This window comes from Panicum virgatum, chromosome 6N (genome assembly GCF_016808335.1).
Source record: "Panicum virgatum strain AP13 chromosome 6N, P.virgatum_v5, whole genome shotgun sequence".
In the NCBI taxonomy this organism is placed as follows: Eukaryota; Viridiplantae; Streptophyta; class Magnoliopsida; order Poales; family Poaceae; genus Panicum; species Panicum virgatum.
Window position 1 is genome coordinate 6974831 of NC_053150.1, and position 21716 is coordinate 6996546.

Sequence of the window (21716 nt, forward strand, 5' to 3'; positions counted from 1 at the left end):
AACATCGGCACCTATGGAGTTTCTCGTCAAAACTTTTTTGAGGATTCTACATTGAGATATGTTCTCCATCCACCAAATATCATGAATTCCTGAGTCTATTTATATATTATTAATTTATTTTAGCAATAAATCATGAAAAATGATACTAAATGCATAAAATATTGTAGTGTTGTATGAAAAATGCAAATAATTTATCAAGACCAATAAATATTCAATACACAGGTAACCTCAAGCTCCATTATGAAAGTAATAAATTGAACGATGGGTCATGTTGGAATTTGAATAAGTAGGGTGACTTTACATGCAACCTAAACTACGAGTGGAAGCCATATGAAAGAAACACCGACACCCTTTGGAGTTTGTTGTCCAAACTTTTTTGAGGATGCTACGTGGACATATTTTGCTCCTCTGCCAAATATCATGAATTTCTAAGTCTATTTGTGCATTATTAATTTCTTTTCGCAGAAAATCATGAAAATGCAATTAAATTCATAAAATATTACAATGTTGTCTGAAAATTGCAAATAATTTACCAAGACCAATAAATGTTCAATACAAAAGTAACATCAAGCTCCCATATGAAAATAATAAATTGAACTATAGGTCATGTTGAAACTTGAATAACTAGGGTGACATTACATGTAACCTAAACTACGATTGAAAGCCATATGAAAGAAACACCGACATCCTTTGGAGTTTATTGTCCAAACTTTTTTGAGCATGCTACATGTACATATTTTGCTCATGTACCAAATATCATGAATTTCTGAGTCTATTTGTGTATTATTAATTTCTTTTCGCTATAAATCATGAAAATACAATTAAATTCATAAAATATTACAATATTATCAGAAAATTGCAAATAATTTACCAAGACCAATAAACATGCAATACAAAGGTAACTTCAAGCTTCCATATGAGAATAACAAATTGAACTATGGGTCATGTTAAAACGTGAATAACTAGGGTGACTTTACGTGCAACCTAAACTACGAGTAGAAGCTGTATGAAAGAAACACTGACACGGCGACACCCTTTAGAGTTTCTTGTCCAAACTTTTTTGAGGAAGCTACGCGGACATATTTTACACCTCTGCCAAGTATCATGAATTTCTGAGTCTATTTGTGTATTATTAAATTTTTTTCCACAGTAAATCATGAAAATGCAATTAAATTCATAACATATTACAGTGCTGTCGGAAAATTGCAATAATTTACCAAAACCAATAAACATGCAATACAAAAGTAACCACAAGCTCCCATATAAAAATAATAAATTGAACTATGGGTCATGTTAAAACTTGAATAACTAGGGTGACTTTACACGTAACATAAACTACAAGTGGAAGCCATATGAAAGAAACATTGACACCCTTTATATTTTTTTGTCCAAACTTTTTTGAGGATGCTACGCGGACATATTTTGCCCCTCCGCCAAGTATCATGAATTTTTTAGTCTATTTGTGTATTATTATTATTTTTCCACAGTAAATCATGAAAATGCAATTAAATTCATAACATATTACAATGCTGTTTGAAAATTGCAATAATTCACCAAGACCAATAAACATGCAATACAAAAGTAACCACAAGCTTCCGTTTGAAAATAATAAATTGAACTATGTGTCATGTTAAAACTTGAATAACTAGGGTGACTTTACACGTAACATAAACTATGAGTGGAAGCCATATGAAAGAAACACCAACACCCTTGTCCAAACTTTTTTGAGGATGCTACGTGGACATATTTCGCCCCTCTGCCAAATATCATAAAATTTTTAATATATTTGTGAATTATTAATTTCTTTCCGCGGTAAATCATGAAAATGCAATTAAATTCATAAAATATTTTAGTGTTGTCTGAAAATTGCAATAATTTACCAAGACCAATAAATATGCAATACAAAGGTAACCTCAAACTTCCATATGAAAATAATAAATTGAACAATGGGTCACGTTGGAACTTGAATAATTAGGGTGAGTTTACACGTAACCTAAACTACGACATATGAAAGAAACACCGACACCTTTTGGAGTTTTTCTGTCCAAACTTTTTTGAGGATACTACGTGGACATATTTTTCCCTTCCGCCAAATATCATGAATTTCTGAGTCTATTTGTGTATTATTAATTTCTTTCCGCAACAAATCATGAAAACACAATTAAATTTATAAAATATTACACGATTAAGCATAATTTGGTAGTATTTTGGACTCAACAAACATTTAAGTTATCATAACATACACGATATATGTGGATGTTGTTTTTACTTGATATCCGATAGAAGATTCGTATTCGAGGCTATCTGTATCTGTATCTGACAAAATTATGTCTGAATCTGTATCCGAGAAAAAATATAGGATCGAATACGGGATTCCCGATATCCGTTCGTATCTGATCCGGTTTCATGGCTAGGTGTTTGTATTGTAGTGTCTCTTCCATCCCCATCCACACTATATGACCTCCACCATGGACGCATTCACCCCTAGACGGCCGCATGTAGGACCGAGACGTGCGACTAGAGGGGGGGTTGAATAGGAGCACTTGAAAAAACTCAAACTCAATCCCCCCAAAGTGCGCTTCTCACACAAACACACACACCCCCGATACCATCCACTGAACAGATACGTATCGGGGACAAGCGGAAGCACTCGAATCCACGTCCACATAGAAGAACGCAAGCCGAGTCAACACATGCGCTACACAATTGTGCAAGGTTGCATAGCATGGAGAAGCTATCGACCTTAGGACATGAAATCAACTCCTAAATGAAAGCACACGACTCCTAAAACACTACACTAGTCTAGTGTGCAAGGTTGCATAGTATGGAGATACTATCAACCCTAGGACACACTAGAACATACACCAAAATCTATCACCGACACACTACAACTAAACTAAACATCTCAAAGTGCAAAGTTGTGTAGTATCGAAAATTACCAACTTTAGGACACTTGAGAACCTAACTCCAAGAACAAACAAAGCGAGAGAAAAACACGCAAACAAAACACAACACAAACCGAGGAAAAACAAAGCAGAACAAAAACCAAAGACCGAACAAAAACAACCCTAAGACCGGACAGCAAGGCGGACAAAGGAACTGGAGCTACACACGCCAAAAACCACCTCAAGACCGGACAGTCCGCCCTAGGCCATAAGGCCTGACCGGACAAAACAGCTCGAGAACCAGAACATTCAAGAACCAGAGGGAGACCGGACAGTCAGCTTGGCCTGACCGGACAAAAGACCGGACTGTCCGGTCAGGTCTTGATGACAGCCCGAAACTGGAACAGAGAAAAACTGCCGCGAACCCACCAAAAAAATCGACCAAAACCAAACCAAACCAAACCAAACCTCAACCAATTTCTACGATAATTTGCACAGAGGATCTTGAATCCATTCCAAAGCAAACCCCCAAAGAATCAACTCAAAATGATCTAGGGATTTACGGGAATCGCAAATCTCGTGGAGATGGTGAGAAAAGAAGCAAGAACCGAAAAACCCCAAAATCGGCCCTTGCTCGTGGTTGAAAGATTCTAGCTCAAGGCTAGTATGATTTACCACTTCCTAGCAAGGCAAGATCAAGGCAAAGAACGGATCCCATCCATGGACAACGCAAAACACCCAAAATCCATGAATAGAGACCAAAACCGAACAAGAGAGAAGGGGAAACGAGCACACAAACTTGGAGAACGAAATCACTTGGATTAAATTCCCTAGAAGGGTCTCAAGATCTGATTACAACCAAGGAAATTCGTCCCAAGCAACCACCCTCTCCTTCCCACTTGAATTAGTGGTTAGATCTCACCCTAACTCACTTGGAAATGAAGCTCAAAGCTTGAGGACGAAATTTTCCCTAAGCAAATGAAAACCTAGCAGCCAAGAGATTTTCTAATGACCCCCTCTTAGCCTATTTATACCTAGACTCGGTTTTTGCAGTTTTACATAAAGACCCCTAACACTTTAAATGCCCTGAGGTGCTGAAACGAAGAGGTACAAGATATTTCGGAACGGACGACCACGATGAAGTCTTGATCTTCGTAAGTTCCACGCAATCCTCGGATGTTCTCCACGTGGCCAGTAGTCCAATCCGTGATCTGCCCCCGGTTTTGAAGTCAGAAACCGAGAAACTTTAGGAAGTCTCCATTCGGGCCGGATTGGGCCCTTCTCTTCTATCTTGGCAAGTTGTGGCCCAACTCACCAAGGCTTTGAAACCTTGGGTGGCAGTTTTGAGCTGAAGTCGCCAAATCCTCCCTCGCACGCCTTCGCGCCATGCACTCGGGTTGGAGCACCACGGTGGCACCCAGCTTCTCCAGTCCATCGGAGTTGCCTCGCAGTCCATCGGAGGACTTACACCGCCATTGCCGAACCGCCCCTCCGTGTAACGAACTTCCATGGCTGACCGACGCCGAGCTTTGCCTCTAGTCCATCGGAGGGCTTGTGCCTCAGTCCGTCGAGGTCTTCATCTACATCCAGTCCATCGGAGGGCTTTGTCCTCGTTGACAATCACTCATCACACCAGGAGAGCGATGAAGCCGGTCCATTGGCTCTCACCACCCGCCCGCCCGACATCGCCCTGCCCCTTGCGCGTGGTCGCCCTCCTCTGCGAAGAGCGGCGGCAGCAAAAGGAGGACGCCATATCCTCACTGGCGATTTTGCCCTTTGACTTTTCTCTCCTAGATCCTCTCCACATTGTGGCAATGGCAGCGCCCGCTTGCGGGCTCAGTCGTGGAGGCCTCGGCACCCGCCCGTGAGCCGGCTTGGCGGCAACGACGCGACAGCGTGGCCCCGGCACTCGCTCGTGGCGGCGGCCTCGGCATCAGCGCGCGTGTGCTTATGGCGGCCTCAGCGCAAGCGCTGCGGTGGCGTGGCTCTGGTACCCAGTCATGGTGCGGCCTCGGCGCCCACCCGCGAGCTGGCTCGGCAGCAGCGACGCAACGGCGGCCTCAGCGCCCACCTGCGAGCGCAACGACACAACGGCGGCCTCGGTGCCTACCCGCGAGCTGGCTCAGTAGCAGCAACGCGGCGGCGGCCTCAGCGCCCACCCGCCAGATGGCTCGACTCGGCTCCTGTGGCGTTGGCGGCAGAGGCCGTCGCTGCTAGTGAATCTGGCCCCCGGGTGAGAGCGGTGCCCCTAGAGGAGTGCTGCAACGCCACCGCCATCTCGCTGCTCGTCTCTCTCATCGAGACCGGCGGCGCACAGGAAGAAGGATGTAGCCACGGCGGCGTGCGTGAGAACCGCAGCGCGCCGTCGAGGTAGACACCATGCGGCCCGTGCTGGACCTCATGGCGGACCCGAGCCACCTACGCCTCCACTCTGTGGTACACGTGTACATGTTAGGTTAGCGATCCATTAACATGATATGTGGGCTCGGGTACACGTTTACATGAAGACGTGGCAAGGTGTGCGTCCACATCGGCCAAAACCATCGTCGGTTTCATTCGAGGACGCATCGTGACCGGTTTCACAAGTTCAGGAACTCGCGATATTTTCCTTATTTTCCTATAATATTCAACAAAGCATAGAAACAACAAGCATACTTGAATATGGGGTTAATTGTTAGTAAAATATGACTTCATCGTATGATTTGTCCTAGAAAACTCATGAAATCATGTCAATATGGAGCATAAATATCATTGTTATCTTGCGCCTATGGGTTTCAGTTGTGAGCCTAATCAACCATGTGTTTGGTTGGATCCACTTGAGAACTATGCAATGGTTATTCTGAACGCTGGTTGTAATGGTCCTGTGAATATTTTAATATATGGGAGTGATTGGGTTTAAAAAAAAGAGAAGGGTGTAAAAAAGGGCCGGTTGAGATGTCAATCCAGACTCCAAACCCATGGAGCCTGACCCATTGCCCAGACAGCAATTTCTGATGGCCCAAAACTTCGCTGGAACTAGGTCTCATTGTTCTCCGGGCCAGGTGTAAGGAAAATGGCCTCATGTGCCATATTTCCATAGTTGTGTTTTGGTGATTCATTAGAAACCAACACTTGGACTAATGAACTTGTCTAGTTGCACATTCTTAAGTGTTTAGGTGCAAGGGATAAAAGAAGAAGAAAAGCCAAAAGAAAGGCCCGAAGGGCCCCAGATGGTATGGTCTGTGAGACCGTCCTATGACAGGACCAAGTTTCCCGAGATGGCTGAGAAGCTGAAGTGATCAAGTATAATGGACCGGATGGTACGGTCCTATAGATTGCCATAACCATCGGACCATTCTGACCGAGGAGTGAAGATGTGAAGACCGGAAAGTACGGTCTCAAAGGATTTGAGTAGACCAGACCATTTCAGCAAGGAAGCAGTGGAAGCGACCAGGATTACACTGACTGTATGGTACGGTCTAGAAGATTGGACTATAGGTCAGACAATGTTGGTCGAGGGTATGAAGCTTGAAGCCGCGAACGAATATAATGGACCGTATGGTACGGCCTATTGTTGGCGGTCATTATAACCTATTTTGACCACCAATACTTCATGTAACAAGAGTGATTTTTATTCAAAGTTCATACATGTTAACCGGTTCCACGGGTTGTGTATAAAGATCTTGCAGGAACACATGTTGCGGTGCAAAAACACGAAACATATGGTGAAACAAGGTGCACAAAGAATAACTAGGCCAGCCAGCCGGCCAGGTAACCAGGTCGCCCGACCTCCACCTTCCCTTTGGACCAAGAGGCTGACACCAAGGACTAAGTCCCAGGTCGCCGGCTGTTGGCGTTTCGTAGCCTAATGAATTAAATCCGTAAGCGCACGGAAACACGTTGTAGCTTTTCACCCAAGAGTATTCCAGGGTATCGAAATCCACGAGGAACGAGGAGTAACTTAACGTATAACAGGTAGAACCGAACAGCAAATGCAGAGATAAAGATAGAGTGGAGCAGGTTCAAACAACTTAACTTTACTAAACAAACTAGTGTTCTACTCAACAGGTATACTTGGACACTAAGCCTATAGAACCACTTCCGGATACCAGAGTGCTGATAACCCAGACGAGAAAGGCGGGCACTATAGAACAAAGCTATGCGTCGATGACTGCTTATCCGAACGACGGGGTTGGACTACACAGGACACACACCCGCTGTCACTAGGTGGGACTACCAACCAAAACTGCGTGGGACAAGATACCTTCCAAGGCAAACTCTAGTCTAGACACCACGTCTACACAACCGAGTTTACTGCTACGCTGGTTCGAAGCCAGAGAGCAAGCACAATTGTATAGCTAAACCAGAGCACACTTGGCACCCGTAAACTACTGAGCAAGACACTAAGTATGTAAATAAAGTAAGTATGAATTAAATAAAGAAGGGAGCAAGGAACTTTACTGAATCTTGGAAAGAGAGTAATTCCTCTGAGAATAAGAGCTCGGGGACAGAAGACCAGAGAGAATTCTGACTCCTTCACTCTACAACTCGCTACTCACTCTTGATACAACTCGGCTCTCTCTACAATGCCAAGGGTGGCTTCACTACAACACTCTACACTCAACTACACAACCACACTTGTATTCTATTGATCCACCATACCTTGCAAGTGACCTTCACCGGGGTATTTATAGCTAGGATGGCTGAGGGGGGTACTTGTAGGTGTGCAAGGTCAGTTTGGGCAAAGGTTGGTGGTCGGGCGACCTCCCTAGAGGCCGCCCGACCCTCCGATGAACCGCCTCTGCCCTTCAACGGCCTGATCTTGCCTCTTGATGGTGGTTGGCAGTTACAGCAGTTGAACCACGTGGTAAATGCTTCCGGGGGAAGGTCGGCCGACCTTGGGGGAGGTCGGGCGACCACGTGTTAGCCCCAGATTCGTTGCATGGCCTTTCCCTTGGATTGGTGACGTCTTTGATCCATGGGTTGATGGTGTTTCGACGCTTGGATTCATTGGATTCTCCATCCAAAGGTTGTGATTGATGTCTTTTGTGTTTCCTTGCATGCAGGTCGAGGATCGGTGACGTGGCCGGGTCGGGCGACCTCGGTAGGGGGTCGGCCGACCCTGTGGTAGGTCGGCCAACCCTGTGGCTGGTCGGCCGACCGTAGGGTCTGGCCCCTTTTCCCTTCCTCTTGCCTCATCACCTCTAATTTGTACATTCTTCATTGTTTAGGCTGTTAGGTGCTCCTGCATACAACTTTTATGCACAACTTGTGGAACTAGTTAGAGACAGATGAAAACTTGGTAAAGTATACTATAAATCATGAAATATTGGTGGTCGAAATGGGTTTTATTGACCGCCAACACCCCCCACACTTAAATCTTTGCTCGTCCTCGAGCAAAGAGGAGAGTAAAGCATAAGTGGAAAGAGCATAACATCAACGAACACCATAGCAAGCACAAGGTTATTCCTGACTATTTCATCTTGCCTAGGATTTCAATGGTGTCTACACTTGGGTTTTAGGATGTTGAAACATGGAACAAGAGCATCAGAGTTAACTTCAGGTTCCCACATCACATGAGCAGAGAGGTTTTCAAGATTTTCAAAAAGTAAGGCAAACCAACTCTTCTGATCTCAAGTCCAACTCTCAGTCACTCACAGGACGGAATGTCCTTGTCCAAAAACTTATATTCCTCACATCCTACACTACTAAGGATTTTGTGGAGGTTTGGGTAGTGGGGAGAGTGAGGCTTTCCTATCATGTATATATATATTGTCGAATCAACGCAAGTGTCACAAAAGAATTTATAATCAAATGAGATTTGGCCAAGTGCAAGTGTAGTGTATGGAATTGTCTTTTGTGGGTGCTTTGTTTGACTCCCATGTTTGAGCAGAGGGCATGGAGTCCATCTCTTTTTTTTTCTCATTTTTTTCTTCTCTTTTCCCATACTTTTCTGTTTCATTTTTTTCGGATTTCCATGCCTCTCCTTCTTTCAAACGGAACTTGAATAGGATCATTGACAATTCAATGTATACCCTTTTTGAGAGACTTTATTTTATGGAACGTGCATGTGAAGGCCAAAATTCTCAAGTGATTCGAATGCTTATAATGGCACAAGATTTGATAAGACTCAAAACAATCAAGGAAGCATGAACGTGTATAAGTTTTGTTTTTCATATATGTGGCACTGGTGAAAGAAGATAGGAACTTGAGATCATCCAAGATAGAGCCCTTATTTTATTTTACAAAATAAAACTCTTTACTCATGTGGGAGGTTCCTTTAGTTTTCTCTAATTATCTCATATCTCATGAATCAACAAACTAAACATCAAGTGGTTCCCTAATCATAAAAGTATCCAAGACAAGATTACTTTGGCATAAGGAATAAAATGGTGCAAGCACAAGTTGAGTGATATCATGATCATGTAGAGCATAATTTAGCAAGGTTTCATGTGTAAGGCACACAATTTTATGGAGGTGTACAGTATGAAACGTGCAAACCTGGCCTCCAAAACTCAGGCTCGAGATGGGGTTGGGCTAGCAGGCCTAGAACCAAGGTCGGGCGACCTAGGTTAGGGTCGGCTGACCCACCTTAGGTGAGGTTTAGCCCGTGCGCGTGTTCGTTTCTGCTGAGAGAGCCTGGGAGAGATGTGACGGTGCGGTGTAACGAAGTTATCGTGCAGATGCAAGGTCGGGCGACCCTGGTGCAGGTCGGCCGACCTCTCCATCCTGTCCGTTTCTCCTGAATTTTTCTAGATAGCGAGTTGGGTTTGCCTCCGGTGAGCTGCACGTTGCGCCTCTCTGCCTGCTCGTGCCTCTCTGCTTGGTACGAGGGAAGATGGAGCTCCGTGGGAGAGAAAAAAAAGTTTAGGGGTGCAAATGTAAAATTGAAAGATGATGTGGCATTTGGTCCCCGGTTTGGTCTTCATCGCTGTACTCAGGCCCTGTTTAGATCTTTACATGTAAACGCAAAAAAAACCGTAAACGCATTAAAGTGAAACGGAATCTTGCTAATTTGAAGTACTAAATGAAGTCTATTTACAAAACTTTTTGCATGGTTGGGCAGTAAATCGCGAGACGAATCTAATGAGCCTACTTAATCTATGATTTGCAACAGTGATGCTACAGTAACCATCCGCTAATTATTGATTAAACATGGATTAATTAGCATCATTAGATTCGTCTCGCGATTTACAACTCATCTATGCAAAAAGTTTTGCAAATAGACTTCATTTAGTACTTCAAATGCCCTCTTTACATCTTTACACAATTTTGCAAAATGAACTAAACACCCCATCAGCCTAATTGCCGCATCCAGTGCGTCTCGCGTCCATGCCCCTTTCACAGATTGACACGTGTCGTCTGGCTGCCCTGACGGCCTATCATCATACCGTCCAACGTGTTGCGTGGATCCTACGCAAAGCGTAGTTGCGCGTGTCCTTTTGCATGGAATGAATCCTGATTCGTCGGCCCCTACCTTCCTACCCTACACGGCTGCCGCCTCCTTCCCTACGTCCGCCGCTCCTCGGCTCCATCATCGTCCTACCGCGCTGTGCTAGCCGATGCTCGGAAGAGGAGATCGATGTGTGGCGCTCGTGCCCCTCCATCTTATCTGTCACCATCGCCTCCTCCTCCTCCCAATCTAGGCATGGCGACAGCCAGTGGCCGAGCTCCATTCCCACACCGAACATCTTCGGACAGTGCGGCAACATGGCGACCAAAGCACGGGTGGTCCTGCCTCCCCTGTCCTGTCACAACCAAGGACTAGGTGGCGTAATATAGGATTGTGTACCATGTTTTTCCTATATCATGGTTTCCAAAACAGAGTTTTGTAAGAAGCAACCAAACACTTTTTTCTCTGAATACTAGAGTATTCATGAATAGGTACCATTTGGAACCTGTAAAAATACGGAAGACTGGGAAGTGGGGAGAGTTACCAAACAGGCCCTGATTGTTTTTGGGCAGATAACTTTACCGAATGACCTTACTGCCCTTCTTCCACCTTTCTCCATCTCTTCGGAGCACGGAAGAAGCCACTGGCTCTCCCGCAGTCCCACCGCCTCTCCCACGGCCACGCCGCCGGCCCACTCCGTCTCTCCCGCGCCCACGCCGCCGGCACGCGCGCGAGGTGTCGGAGCTCGGTCATGACGACGACGTTCGCAGTGCACGCCCTCGAACGCGGCGCACCCCCGAGAAGGCTTTGAACACCTCCGCCCCCAGTTCCTCCGCCCCGCGCTTCCGGAAGCCCGTCCATTGGATGCACGAACGCACGATGGACATCGCTACTGAAGTCGGTGAACAGGTACGCTCGGTGGTCGGTGCCGAACTGAATATTTGGAGGAGGAAGGAATGCTACTGAAGCCTGGCAGATGATAACTGCCGCTCTCGATCTGGTTAATCCTCCTTTTCCTTTGAATTGTATGGAAGTTAATTAACATAAAGATATGCATTGTGGAACTATTGCTATCTGACGCGAGTCAATCTGATTACAGTTACAACCCTTTCTAAAGATACTAATATAAACAGCCTTACATCAGAGCTGTACTCCAGCACATGGATATATGTACAAAATCAACATCAACCATTACAATTAGAACCCGCTACATTTAATGCTGTATATTTTTTTCTTTTCTCTAATTAACATGGTAGTTTCTAGAGGCTTAGGACTAATGTTGAGGCATCTTTTATTGGCCAATTCCTAAGATATAATGAATAACAACCTTCTTTTGCAAAATGAGAAATACCACAAAGTTTATTTCCTCCTCCTTGGGTATCAAAAGTTTCAAGCATCATACATATGTATTTGTTTTTTTTCTTAAAGACTATCGCCCCCAGATTACTAGCATGCCACAAATGCCAAGTTTACATATACTACTCTGATGTAAACTACTATGTTCTCACGGGATAGCTAATTTTTTTCTAAGTACTATATACAAGTCTGTGGCACAGCTAAACAGATGTCAAATAAACTTATTATGGTGACCCTCCTGTGATAGCTTTGAGCAGTCTCGGCACCGGAGGCATGTCGAGCTCAGAAAGACCCTCAAGAAACTGCACCACCTCGGTCATGGTCGGTCGATCAAACTCACTGTCTTGAATGCACCAGCCTGCAACTCTGCAAACTCTTTCAACCTCGTCAAGATTTGCAATACCATGCAAATTTGCATCCACCAGACTTCCAATGTCTCCGCTCAGAAGCTTGCGTGCAACTTGCAATGGGAAAAATGCTGAATAATCACCATCATTGAAGTATTCCTGGCTTGAATTCCTCCTGCCTGACACTATTTCAAATAAGACCATTCCGTAGCTGTAAACATCCACTTTAGATGTCACAGGTGCTCCGCTAATCCACTCAGGCGCAAGATATCCGATAGTTCCTCTCATTGTAGTTATTGCATGACTAAATTCTCTCCCCAAGATCTTTGCCATGCCAAAATCTGCAATTTTAGGTACAAAAGACGCATCAAGAAGTATGTTCTCTGGCTTGATGTCACAGTGTATAATGCAATCCCGACAACCAGTGTGCAAGTAAGCCAGGCCTCTGGCAACTCCAATAGCTATTTGGAACCTGAGATTCCAATCCAGAACCGTATCACTAGCTTTGAATAAATGCACATCAAGGGAGTGGTTTGGCATGTATTCATAAACAAGTAGCCTCTGAACACCTTCGCAACAAAATCCGATCAGTTTGACTAAGTTGATGTGCTGGATGATTCCGACAGAGCTCACTTCTGCTCTGAATTGCTTCTCTCCTTGCTTGGCGCCATCGAGCCTTTTCACTGCCAAGGTAAATGAGTCACTTAGGTATCCCTTGAACACGGAACCGAAACTGCCTCCCCCCAATTTCTCTGAGAATTTTTTAGTTGCTCGCTCCAAATCAACATATCGGAATGTAAGGATCCCAATGCTACCTTGAATATCTCCCAGCTGTGTGCGAGCGAACCACTTCTCTTTTCTCCTCCAAATCATCAGACCAAGGATCATCAGGCCGAAAGCCGCAGCGCTTGCCCCAATGGCAGCACCAATGCCAATGGCATTACTGTTCTTCCTTGCCGCCCTTGGCACCTCTGTTGCAGCAAGGCGGATGTGCAGTATTTCCCCATTTCCATCAGATCGTTGTCTTACATTGGTCAATTTGCCATGCCAGACAGAGCAGCCTCCTTTCCCATAGGAATATGCAGTGCATGAGCAGTTGCCCAAGCAAACCTGTGAGCAATCATCTTCACTTGTTGCAGCCTGCATTTTCATTGCATCATTGGGCAACCTGACCTGTTGCACAGCATAGAACTTATCTGTGAGATCTGTGTTGCTGCCGTCGTCGATTCGGCAGCGTCGCAGTGGAGTATTCCTCGTGCACCCATCTCTCCGGTTCCCCAGCTCCCAGTCTCTGGGTGAGCTTATTGAGAAACCCTTCATGCAGTTGCAGACTGGGTCCTCATTTTTCTCATTGCAGACAGTGAATGGTCCACATGTTGCATAGGCATCACACTGAAGTACAGGCTGCTTGTAAATTGTCACCCAGTCCTGCGATTCGTCCATCCAAATACTCACCAGGCCTTGGCCAAAGACATCTAGTTGCGAGAGCACGATCATCGTCTGGTCGTGCAATATCCATGTGAAGTACACCTCTCTGTCGTTATTGACATACCTGAAAGTTGTCAGATTGTCACTGTTGCCTATCAGCTCCGGCGCTGCGCTGAAGTATTGGCCATTCCATTCCCCGGTGGACTCGATTTCGACGGTTGAGTTCCATACGAGATGGCCAACCCCATTGCGCTGTAGCTCCGCAGTGTACAGGCCAGGAGCCTGATCTATCAAATTCTTTCTTGAAACAAGGCGACGGTTCAGGCCAGTTACCTTGTCCCAGCCAATCTTGGCACCAGCGAAGAAGTTGTCTGTCGGGTAGTCGAAGCTCTGCCAGAAGATGTTGGATGAGTTGGAGGAGCTTCGGAGGACGAGGTTGCCGTCGTTCTGGAGCACGGCGATGGTGTCGGTGGTTGTGGTGTTGGCACGGGTAGACCAAATGATGGACCTGGTGGCCCCGTCCATGATGACCAAGTTCCCGTCGCCGACGATCGCAAGCTCAGGTGAAGTGGGGTCGATGACAGGGCTCTCGCCATTGGCGCTCCAGAGTGGAGTTAGCTTGGGGACCTTGTTGAACCATATGCCGAGGTAAGTGTAGGGGTTGGTGTAGTTGAAGGACTTACTGTCCATCTTGAAGAAGCCCAGCGCGAACTTGCTGTTGTTGGAGACGAGCCTGCTGCTGCCGGCGAGCCCATTGCCTGGTGTCACCGTGTCCGTGGCGACGGAGCAGGACGGGGCGTGAAGGAAGAGGAGTCCAAGAACAAGAAGGACAACGACATGAAGGAGAGCCATGGTGGAAAATTACAGGATCGATCAGAGCAGGATTGCTGCAAAGTGCAAACTAGCTGGTCGACTTGTTTGGGAGGGCTCATCAGTCCAGTGTATTAGATATAATCTTGTTGTTTAGGAGTTTATGATTTAGATAGTGTGTGTGTTAGTGTGGTCAAGTTGTGTGACCAAATGTGTTCGAGCTGCTGGCCGGAGTGGTGCGGCGCAGTGGCTTGTGGAGTGCGTGGTGGACGCGGCTGTCGAGTGGAGGCCGGGTCGCGCGGATGGTTGGAGAACTGCGCCGTGCATGCATCGTGGACGTGGAGTTGCCGTGAGACTTGGGTGCTGGGTCAAGGTCCGTTGGACGGAGGAGCCGCGCCGAGGACGTTGGACCAGCATGCAGCTGCTGGACGTGCCCCAGTTTTGGGGACCAGATGGAGATCGTGCTTTCGTGGAGACTTGACCAAGCGTTGTGTGTGCAGTGTTAAATACCGGGGTGTGTGCCGGTATGTGTCCTGCCAAGAAGCTCTGTGCGTGTGTTCAGAGCGCAGAGAGAGTGCGAGCTCTGCCGTACGTGTGCGTGCTGTGAGTGTTTTGCTGGTGATTAGTGAATACACAAGAGAGTGCTTTGTGAGTGTGATTTGTTTGTGCGTTCGGTCTTCCATCCACCGAGAGAGGCCGACAAGAGTGAGTGCAGCGTGTGTGAGTTGAGAGAAAGGAGCTGGGCAAACACAGTGCACAGGTCAACGAGATGGGTGGGGATGTGGGTGCGGACATCTCAAATCAGTCTGTCATCAAATGATATCTTCTTGACGTATCATTCAACAACCTTTGACAATTTGGACAGCTTAGCTGAATTTTTTTGGTCCCAGTCAAACTTCTACAGTTCTACGTATGGGGATGCCCACTGTATAGTAAGAAATTGAAGGATGTTTGTTTCGTATTATCTGTTCTGATCGTAATCTATAATATGTGCCAACAAATGCCATCGTCTTGTGAACTCTGAGTTGCACTTGTCATGTGAACTCGTTTTTAGACTTGGCGTACAAACTCTGTGTAGGGCTTGTATGAATAACCAAAGGGCACCGTCTTATCCTTGAATAACCTAAGATTATCTGAATGATCTTCGTCGGTCAATCCTCAAAATTAGAGGGCGTCCATTGTACAGTAAGAGAGGTTTGTAAATTGTAATTTATTTTATCAGTACTACATGTGCCAACAAATGGCATTGTCTTAACATGTTGTTGTATCCATGCTGCTGCACTTGTTTTGTTGTTGTATGAATACCTAAGGATTTAAATTCAAATTTATTTGAATTTATAGATTGTTAAAACCTCAAAAACAAGAGTTTGAAAAGTTTCAAAGAAAAAGTTCAGAAAACATCCCTCCCTTCCCTTTTTCTTTTTCAGCCCAACCCCACGCTAACCTGGGCCTCGATCCAACCTTCCTCTCCCTTTTCCCTTCTCGTGGCCTGCCTCTGTTTCCTCTCCCTATCTAGGCCTTGGCCCAGCTCTCTTCCTCTCTCTCTCTCCCACAACCCTGCGGCCCGTTTTTCCCTCCCCGCCTGGGCCGTCGCAATATGTATTATCTGCCAATAAATGCCGTCGTCTTGTTGGACTTGTCTAGTGAACTCATTTTTGCTCAAAAAAATGAACTCATTTTTACACTTGGGGCTAGTTTGGCAACCCCCATTTCCATGGGATTTGGTGGGAAAATGATGGAAATTGAAAAAAATAGCTAACTTTCTCTCCATTCTTACCATTTTTCCACCAAATCCCATGGAAATAGAGGTTGCCAAACTAGCCCTTGCATATAAACTTTATGTTGGACTTTATGACATAAGTCCACTACTTAGAAGATGCACTTAACACCGACCAAAAAACACATATCAAATCATATATATGTCATAAATTTCTAAATGAACTTTGTTAGATTTGTCTTGATGAGATCTACAAAATGGACCTGACTAACATGTAAAATGATCACTTTACTCCTATTTATGCTAAATAAATGTTTAGTCACTTTTTTCTCATAAGTAATGTTCTGTATATCTAAAAACCTTGAAAAAAATATCAATGTGCATGTTATGTTCTATATGTGCATGTATAAATTTATCGTGGTAAGAAGTTGATGTTTTCTTAAAAAAACAATGACTTTATGAATTATGCTCTTTTACTTGTTGTACTACTCAATAAATTGCACAAAAATCATGTTACATGTATTTTAGTCAGTGCATGTGGAAAAGTTTCATGGATAATGCTTGTTGTTTTGGGTTCAAAATAAATACAAATAAATTTTAATATTTAAATTTGTTTTAGCATTTAAACAGGGGCAAAGTGGTCATTTTACTTGTCAAGGTTAGTCCCATTATGTAGGTATCGTCAATACAAAGATAACAAAGCTAAGTAGATTTTATATTTTTTTTGGCAATATACATAATTTGATATGTATTTTTTTGTCAGTGTTAGGTGCACACACTAAGGGGTATAGACCTATATGATACACTTTAAAAAGTTTATGAATCTAAAAAATAATTTTCTGAGTTAGTGGATCTAAGGCGGCGTTTGGATATTGTGGGATAGGGTTTGGGATAGGGATATGGTACAAAAAATGGAGATGGGATCCACCACTCACATTTATTTCCCTATCCCCTATCTAAACATGGGATAAATCATATTCCATCTTTCTATCCATATCTCACTCATCTTATCCCATTATTAAAATACTCTCTAGTTAATAAGTTAATGGACCTCTGGTGCATTTTTCTTTAAGTCTATATATGTTGGACTTGTCAAGCAAGTTTATTGTATCATCTGAAGCAGTCTATGTAGGACTAGAGGGGGTGAATAGGAGCTACTGAAAAACTCGTATTCAAAACCCCAACATGAAACCCTACCATAGAAGGTTAGATATCGTACACTGCACATATACGTATCTAATCCAAAGCAGAAGAACTCGCTCAAACGTCCATGAGAACAGACACAAAACGAGCCAAACAGCGCCAACAGCTCGCACCGGACGGTCCGGTGTGCAAGTACCGGACGGTTCGGTGTGCACAAAAGCCGCCCGACCAAAACTCGAGAAAACCCGTGAAGAAACGACCTTCCCCGTACGCACCGGCTGGTCCGGTGTGTACAAAGTACTGGAAGGCTAAGCCGGTGCGAAAAGATCCACACAATGCACCGAACAGTCCGGTGATGACTGCACCGGACGAATTGGACAGGGAGGCTTCTGAACCAAGCGAACCCTGAGATGAACGCACCAGGCGTTCTGGACAGCGAGAATCACAAAAGCACCTTGAGGCCAGTTACATGCACCGGACGGTCCGGTAGTGTTAACACCGGACGGTCCGGTGTGTACAAAAATTGCTCCGAAACCCTATTTTGTCCGTGGATTGTCCAAACTTGATCCAAACTCAAATCAAACCAAGTCCAAATGAGAAGAAATTTTATGCCTACAATGTTTAGGCCATATGGAGTGTAATCCCAAAAAGATCTAAGAAAAAGGTCACGGGATCACTAGGAATTGTAGTTTCACTCACGAACAAGGCAAGAACTTGAGCACCTCGAAAAGTTCAAGATCCAAGTGAGCTCACAGGGTTTCAAAGGCAAAGATCACTCAAGATCTATCCACCCACATCATAGCATCACGAAAGAACCAAAAGATCATGAGTTCATCCTTGGCAAACACAAAGAACACAAAAACCAAGGGAAGAACTCGAAGAACCAAACAAGAGAAAGGGGGAGGGTGCGCTGCAGCACAAGTACATGATTTGGACGAGGAATCTTCCTTGTATTGAAAGGGAAATCAAGTTCTTACAAGGATCCCTACAGCTACCACCCTTCATATTATATATATATATATATATATATATATATATATATATATATATATATATATATATACACATATACATATATATACATATATATACATATACATATATATACATATACATAGATATATATATATATATACATATATATAGAGACATATATATACATATATATATACACATATATATATATACATATATATATATATATACACATACATATATATATATACATACATATATATACATACATATATATACACATATATATACATATATACATACATATATATACATATATATATACATGGTTTATAATGTTGAGGGTGCAACCCCTAATGGGCTAGCTTTTTAAGGGGAGTGTCGGCCCAACAGACCTAAAACCCGCTGCCGTGTGTTCGGGCTCGTGTGTGGCGGCCCGACGGCCTGGGGTATGTGGCGGGCACGCTGTGCGTCGGCGGCCCGGTTCCAACAATTGGTATCAAGAGTAGGTTCGTCGTGGGCTCGCTCCCCTCGCTGGTGGCGTGCCGGCGGTGGCGACGTTCGCCGGAGGCGTGCTGGTGGTGGCCGGCACAAGGCGGCATTCGTCGGCAGCTGCGATGGGATGAAGCTCCGGCCGTATGTTGCCATTGGAGGTGCGTGGTCCTGCTGCCTTGGTGAGGCAGAGGCGTTGTGAAGGCCCCATGTTCGGGCGTGGTGCCTCAGCGGCGTGTGTCGCCGGAGGGCGTTTGGCGCCCGCAGTCTGCAAGTGTGCCAGCGGTGGGATCGTGTGGCGATTCTTGCAGTGATGGTGGAGGTGTCAACCAGTTCGTGTTCGAGCACGACGGCATCAATGGCGTGCGGCGCCGGAGGAAGAAGATGGTGGCTGTGGCGGTGTGTGGCGCCGTCCCCACGAGAAAGGAGATGGGGCAGCAGCGTGTGGCGCTGCTCCCGGCACCCTGCAAGGTTCGTGTCGTGTCGGGAGGCCGTAGTGGCGGCCGTGGCGGCGACACTTCTGTAGGTCGGGAAGCGTTGTGATGTCGTGGTTTAGGGGGAGATTGTTAGGAATAAAACTCGCCATGGTGTTCGTGGCCGTGGCGTGCGCGTGTGTTGTGTTCGCTGGCGCATGAGTTGGTGCTTGTGTTCGCGTCCAGTGTTGAGTCCAGGACGTTGATGGCCACGTCCTGTTTAGGTTGTTAGGATCTGGGTCGCGTGCGTGCGTTCTTGTTTGAGTTAGTTAGCTTGTGTTTAGGGAGAGTCCGTGTCAAGCTAGGACGGCGGTGTGGCCACGTTCTAGGTATCGTAGTAGGCTCGGCAGGATGGTACGCGTGTATGTGCTCGCGTTCGCGTCCAGAGACGAGTTCAGCATGACGTGCGGCGCGTGCTGGTGGTTGAGGAGAAGTTGCAGCCGCATGGATGGTCAAGCCGTTGGACGTGGCTGCGGGCAGAACGGAAGACCGACTCTCACGCAAGAGTCTGTTGCTCAGATCGTGGAGAAGGCAGGGTCGCCAGGGAGGGCGCGTACGTCCGGGTCGAGTTCGCCGCAGTGAGCTGTGTGGGCGCTGCGTCGCCAGAGGGGCTATAAAGGGCCATGTAATCGGTGTATGTAACTTGAGTCGAGTCGTTTGATTGAACAAGAAGCCAACATACAGGCCGTATGCGCGGCCGGGGCGTTCGGCGCCATATTTGAGTGTCTTACTGTTCATCTTCTACCTCCGTCTAGCGTGAGAAAGAGAGCGAGCTGTAGGCTAGACTCCAACATTTGGTATCAGGGTTCAGGTCGCCCTAGTGCATTCTCAGATAAATCTCGGCCCAATGTGTGAGGGGGAGATTATTGGGAATAGTCCCACATTGTGAGTTGTGGGTGGGCAAGCATGGTTTATAAGGTTGATGGTGCAACCCCCTAATGGGCTAGCTTTTTAGGGGAGTGTCGGCCCAACAGACATAAAACCCGCTGCCGTGTGTTCGGGCTCGTGTGTGGCGGCCCGACGGCCTGGGGTGTGTGGCGGGCACGCTGTGCGTCGGCGGCCCGGTTCCAACAAACGCGAGCGGCCGCCTCTCTCGCACCCGGCGCGACCTCGTCGGCAGTGACCGCAAGCGCCGGCCACCGACCTGCCTTGCCCCATCGCGTTGTTGCCGCCCGTCACCTGCTCGCTGCTGTCCGGCGCCCACACGCCGCCGCTCGGCGCCCATTGGGCGAGCTGGCCGCGAGCGAGGGAGGCCGGGGAACAAGAGCTGGAGCCCCCGGCCGCCGCGCTCGCGCTAGCCCCTCGCGGCCGCCGTCGCCCGCGCAGCGCGAGCTGCCTGCACCGTCGCCTGCGCGGGGCAGGAGGCCCTCAAGCGCATGCCGCCTGCGCTGCTGGCCGCGGCCCGCGCTCGTCGCCTACGCAACCGGCGCCCGCACAAGCCTTGAGGAGCTCGGGCGCGCCCCTGCGCCGCCGCCCGCGCGGGATAGGAGGCGCGCGCGTTACCTGCACCACTGCCGGGTTCGCCTGTCATCTCACCTGCGCTGCTGCCCGGCGCGCTGCCGACGGCTGCCTCGCCCACGGCCAAGACAGCCAGCGTGCGCCCTCGGCCTCGGGGGCATGCCCAATGGCAGCGGCGGACGGAAAAACTAACGGAGTGGATGGAAAGGCAAGGAAGGAATGAATCCAAAATTTTGGGTCACATAAGAGAGATGAAAAAAATTTAGGCCAAGAAAGTAAAGAAAGTAAGCATCAACTTTTTTAGGGCCAAGAAAGTAAATTTCTCAACTCTTTTTGCTATTTATTTGATTATGATATTTATATATGGCTTCACAGTCTGTTCTTACTGTAAATTCTTTGAAGCCTAAATATAGACGAAAAGCATTTATAGCATATATAACTGCTAATATCTCTCGATCAGTATTATTGATTGTTTTTAGTTTATAATTTCCTGAAGCATATCTACATATTTTTTCTTCTACCTTTGGAGAATATTTATTTGGCTTTTGCTTTAATATGGCTCCCCATCCTGATATTGATGCATCGGTTTCTATGATGAAATAATTTTCATCTAAAGGGAGTTCTAAAGGCTTTAGGTTTTTTACCTTTTCCTTTATAGTTTGAACTAACTTAACATCTTCTGAATTAAAATATCTTTGCCCACTTTTTCTTAATTTAGCATATAGTGGACCAGCAAGTTTTGCTAAGTTATCAATATAATTTCTAGCATAATTTTTGTAATACTTTCTTATCTTCCATTTTATCTGGGAAATCGAGGATCTTTTTCACAATATGATCTTGTAAATATATTTTACCTTCGACTATTTTATGGCCAAGAAAATTGACACTTTCTTTACATATCTCCATCTTCTTTTTAGATAATATAAGCCCATTTTGTTCTACCTTTCTAAAGAATACTTCTAAATGAGCAATATGTTCTTTATATGTTTTTGAGAATACTAGAACATCATCAATATAAACTAGTATATATTCTAAGTTTTCATTGAATATATTCTGCATTTTTCTTTGGAATAATGCAGGAGCGTTTTTCAAGCCTAGGGGCATGACAGTCCATTCGTAATGTCCTTGTGGACATGTGAATGCTGTCCAAGGAATAGATTCTTCTGCCATTTTTACTTGCCAGAAACTAGACTTTAAATCAAACTTTGAAAAATATATACTACCTTGAATTCTATTTATCCATTCTTGCTTATTAGGAAT

General features: G+C 45.7%; 1 protein-coding gene across 1 annotated transcript; it reads right to left on the reverse strand.

Moving 5' to 3' along the window:
- Positions 1-11588: 11588 nt before the first annotated feature.
- On the reverse strand, positions 11589-14360 carry LOC120677485 (G-type lectin S-receptor-like serine/threonine-protein kinase At2g19130). Its single transcript, XM_039958638.1, has one exon. The coding sequence runs from the start codon at positions 14238-14240 to the stop codon at positions 11838-11840; it is 2403 nt and encodes an 800-aa protein (XP_039814572.1). The 5' UTR covers positions 14241-14360; the 3' UTR covers positions 11589-11837.
- Positions 14361-21716: the final 7356 nt, after the last annotated feature.

Bases quoted from the DNA above. Each gene is read 5' to 3' on its own strand.
- LOC120677485 (XM_039958638.1), bottom strand. From the start codon at position 14,240: ATGGCTCTCCTTCATGTCGTTGTCCTTCTTGTTCTTGGACTCCTCTTC.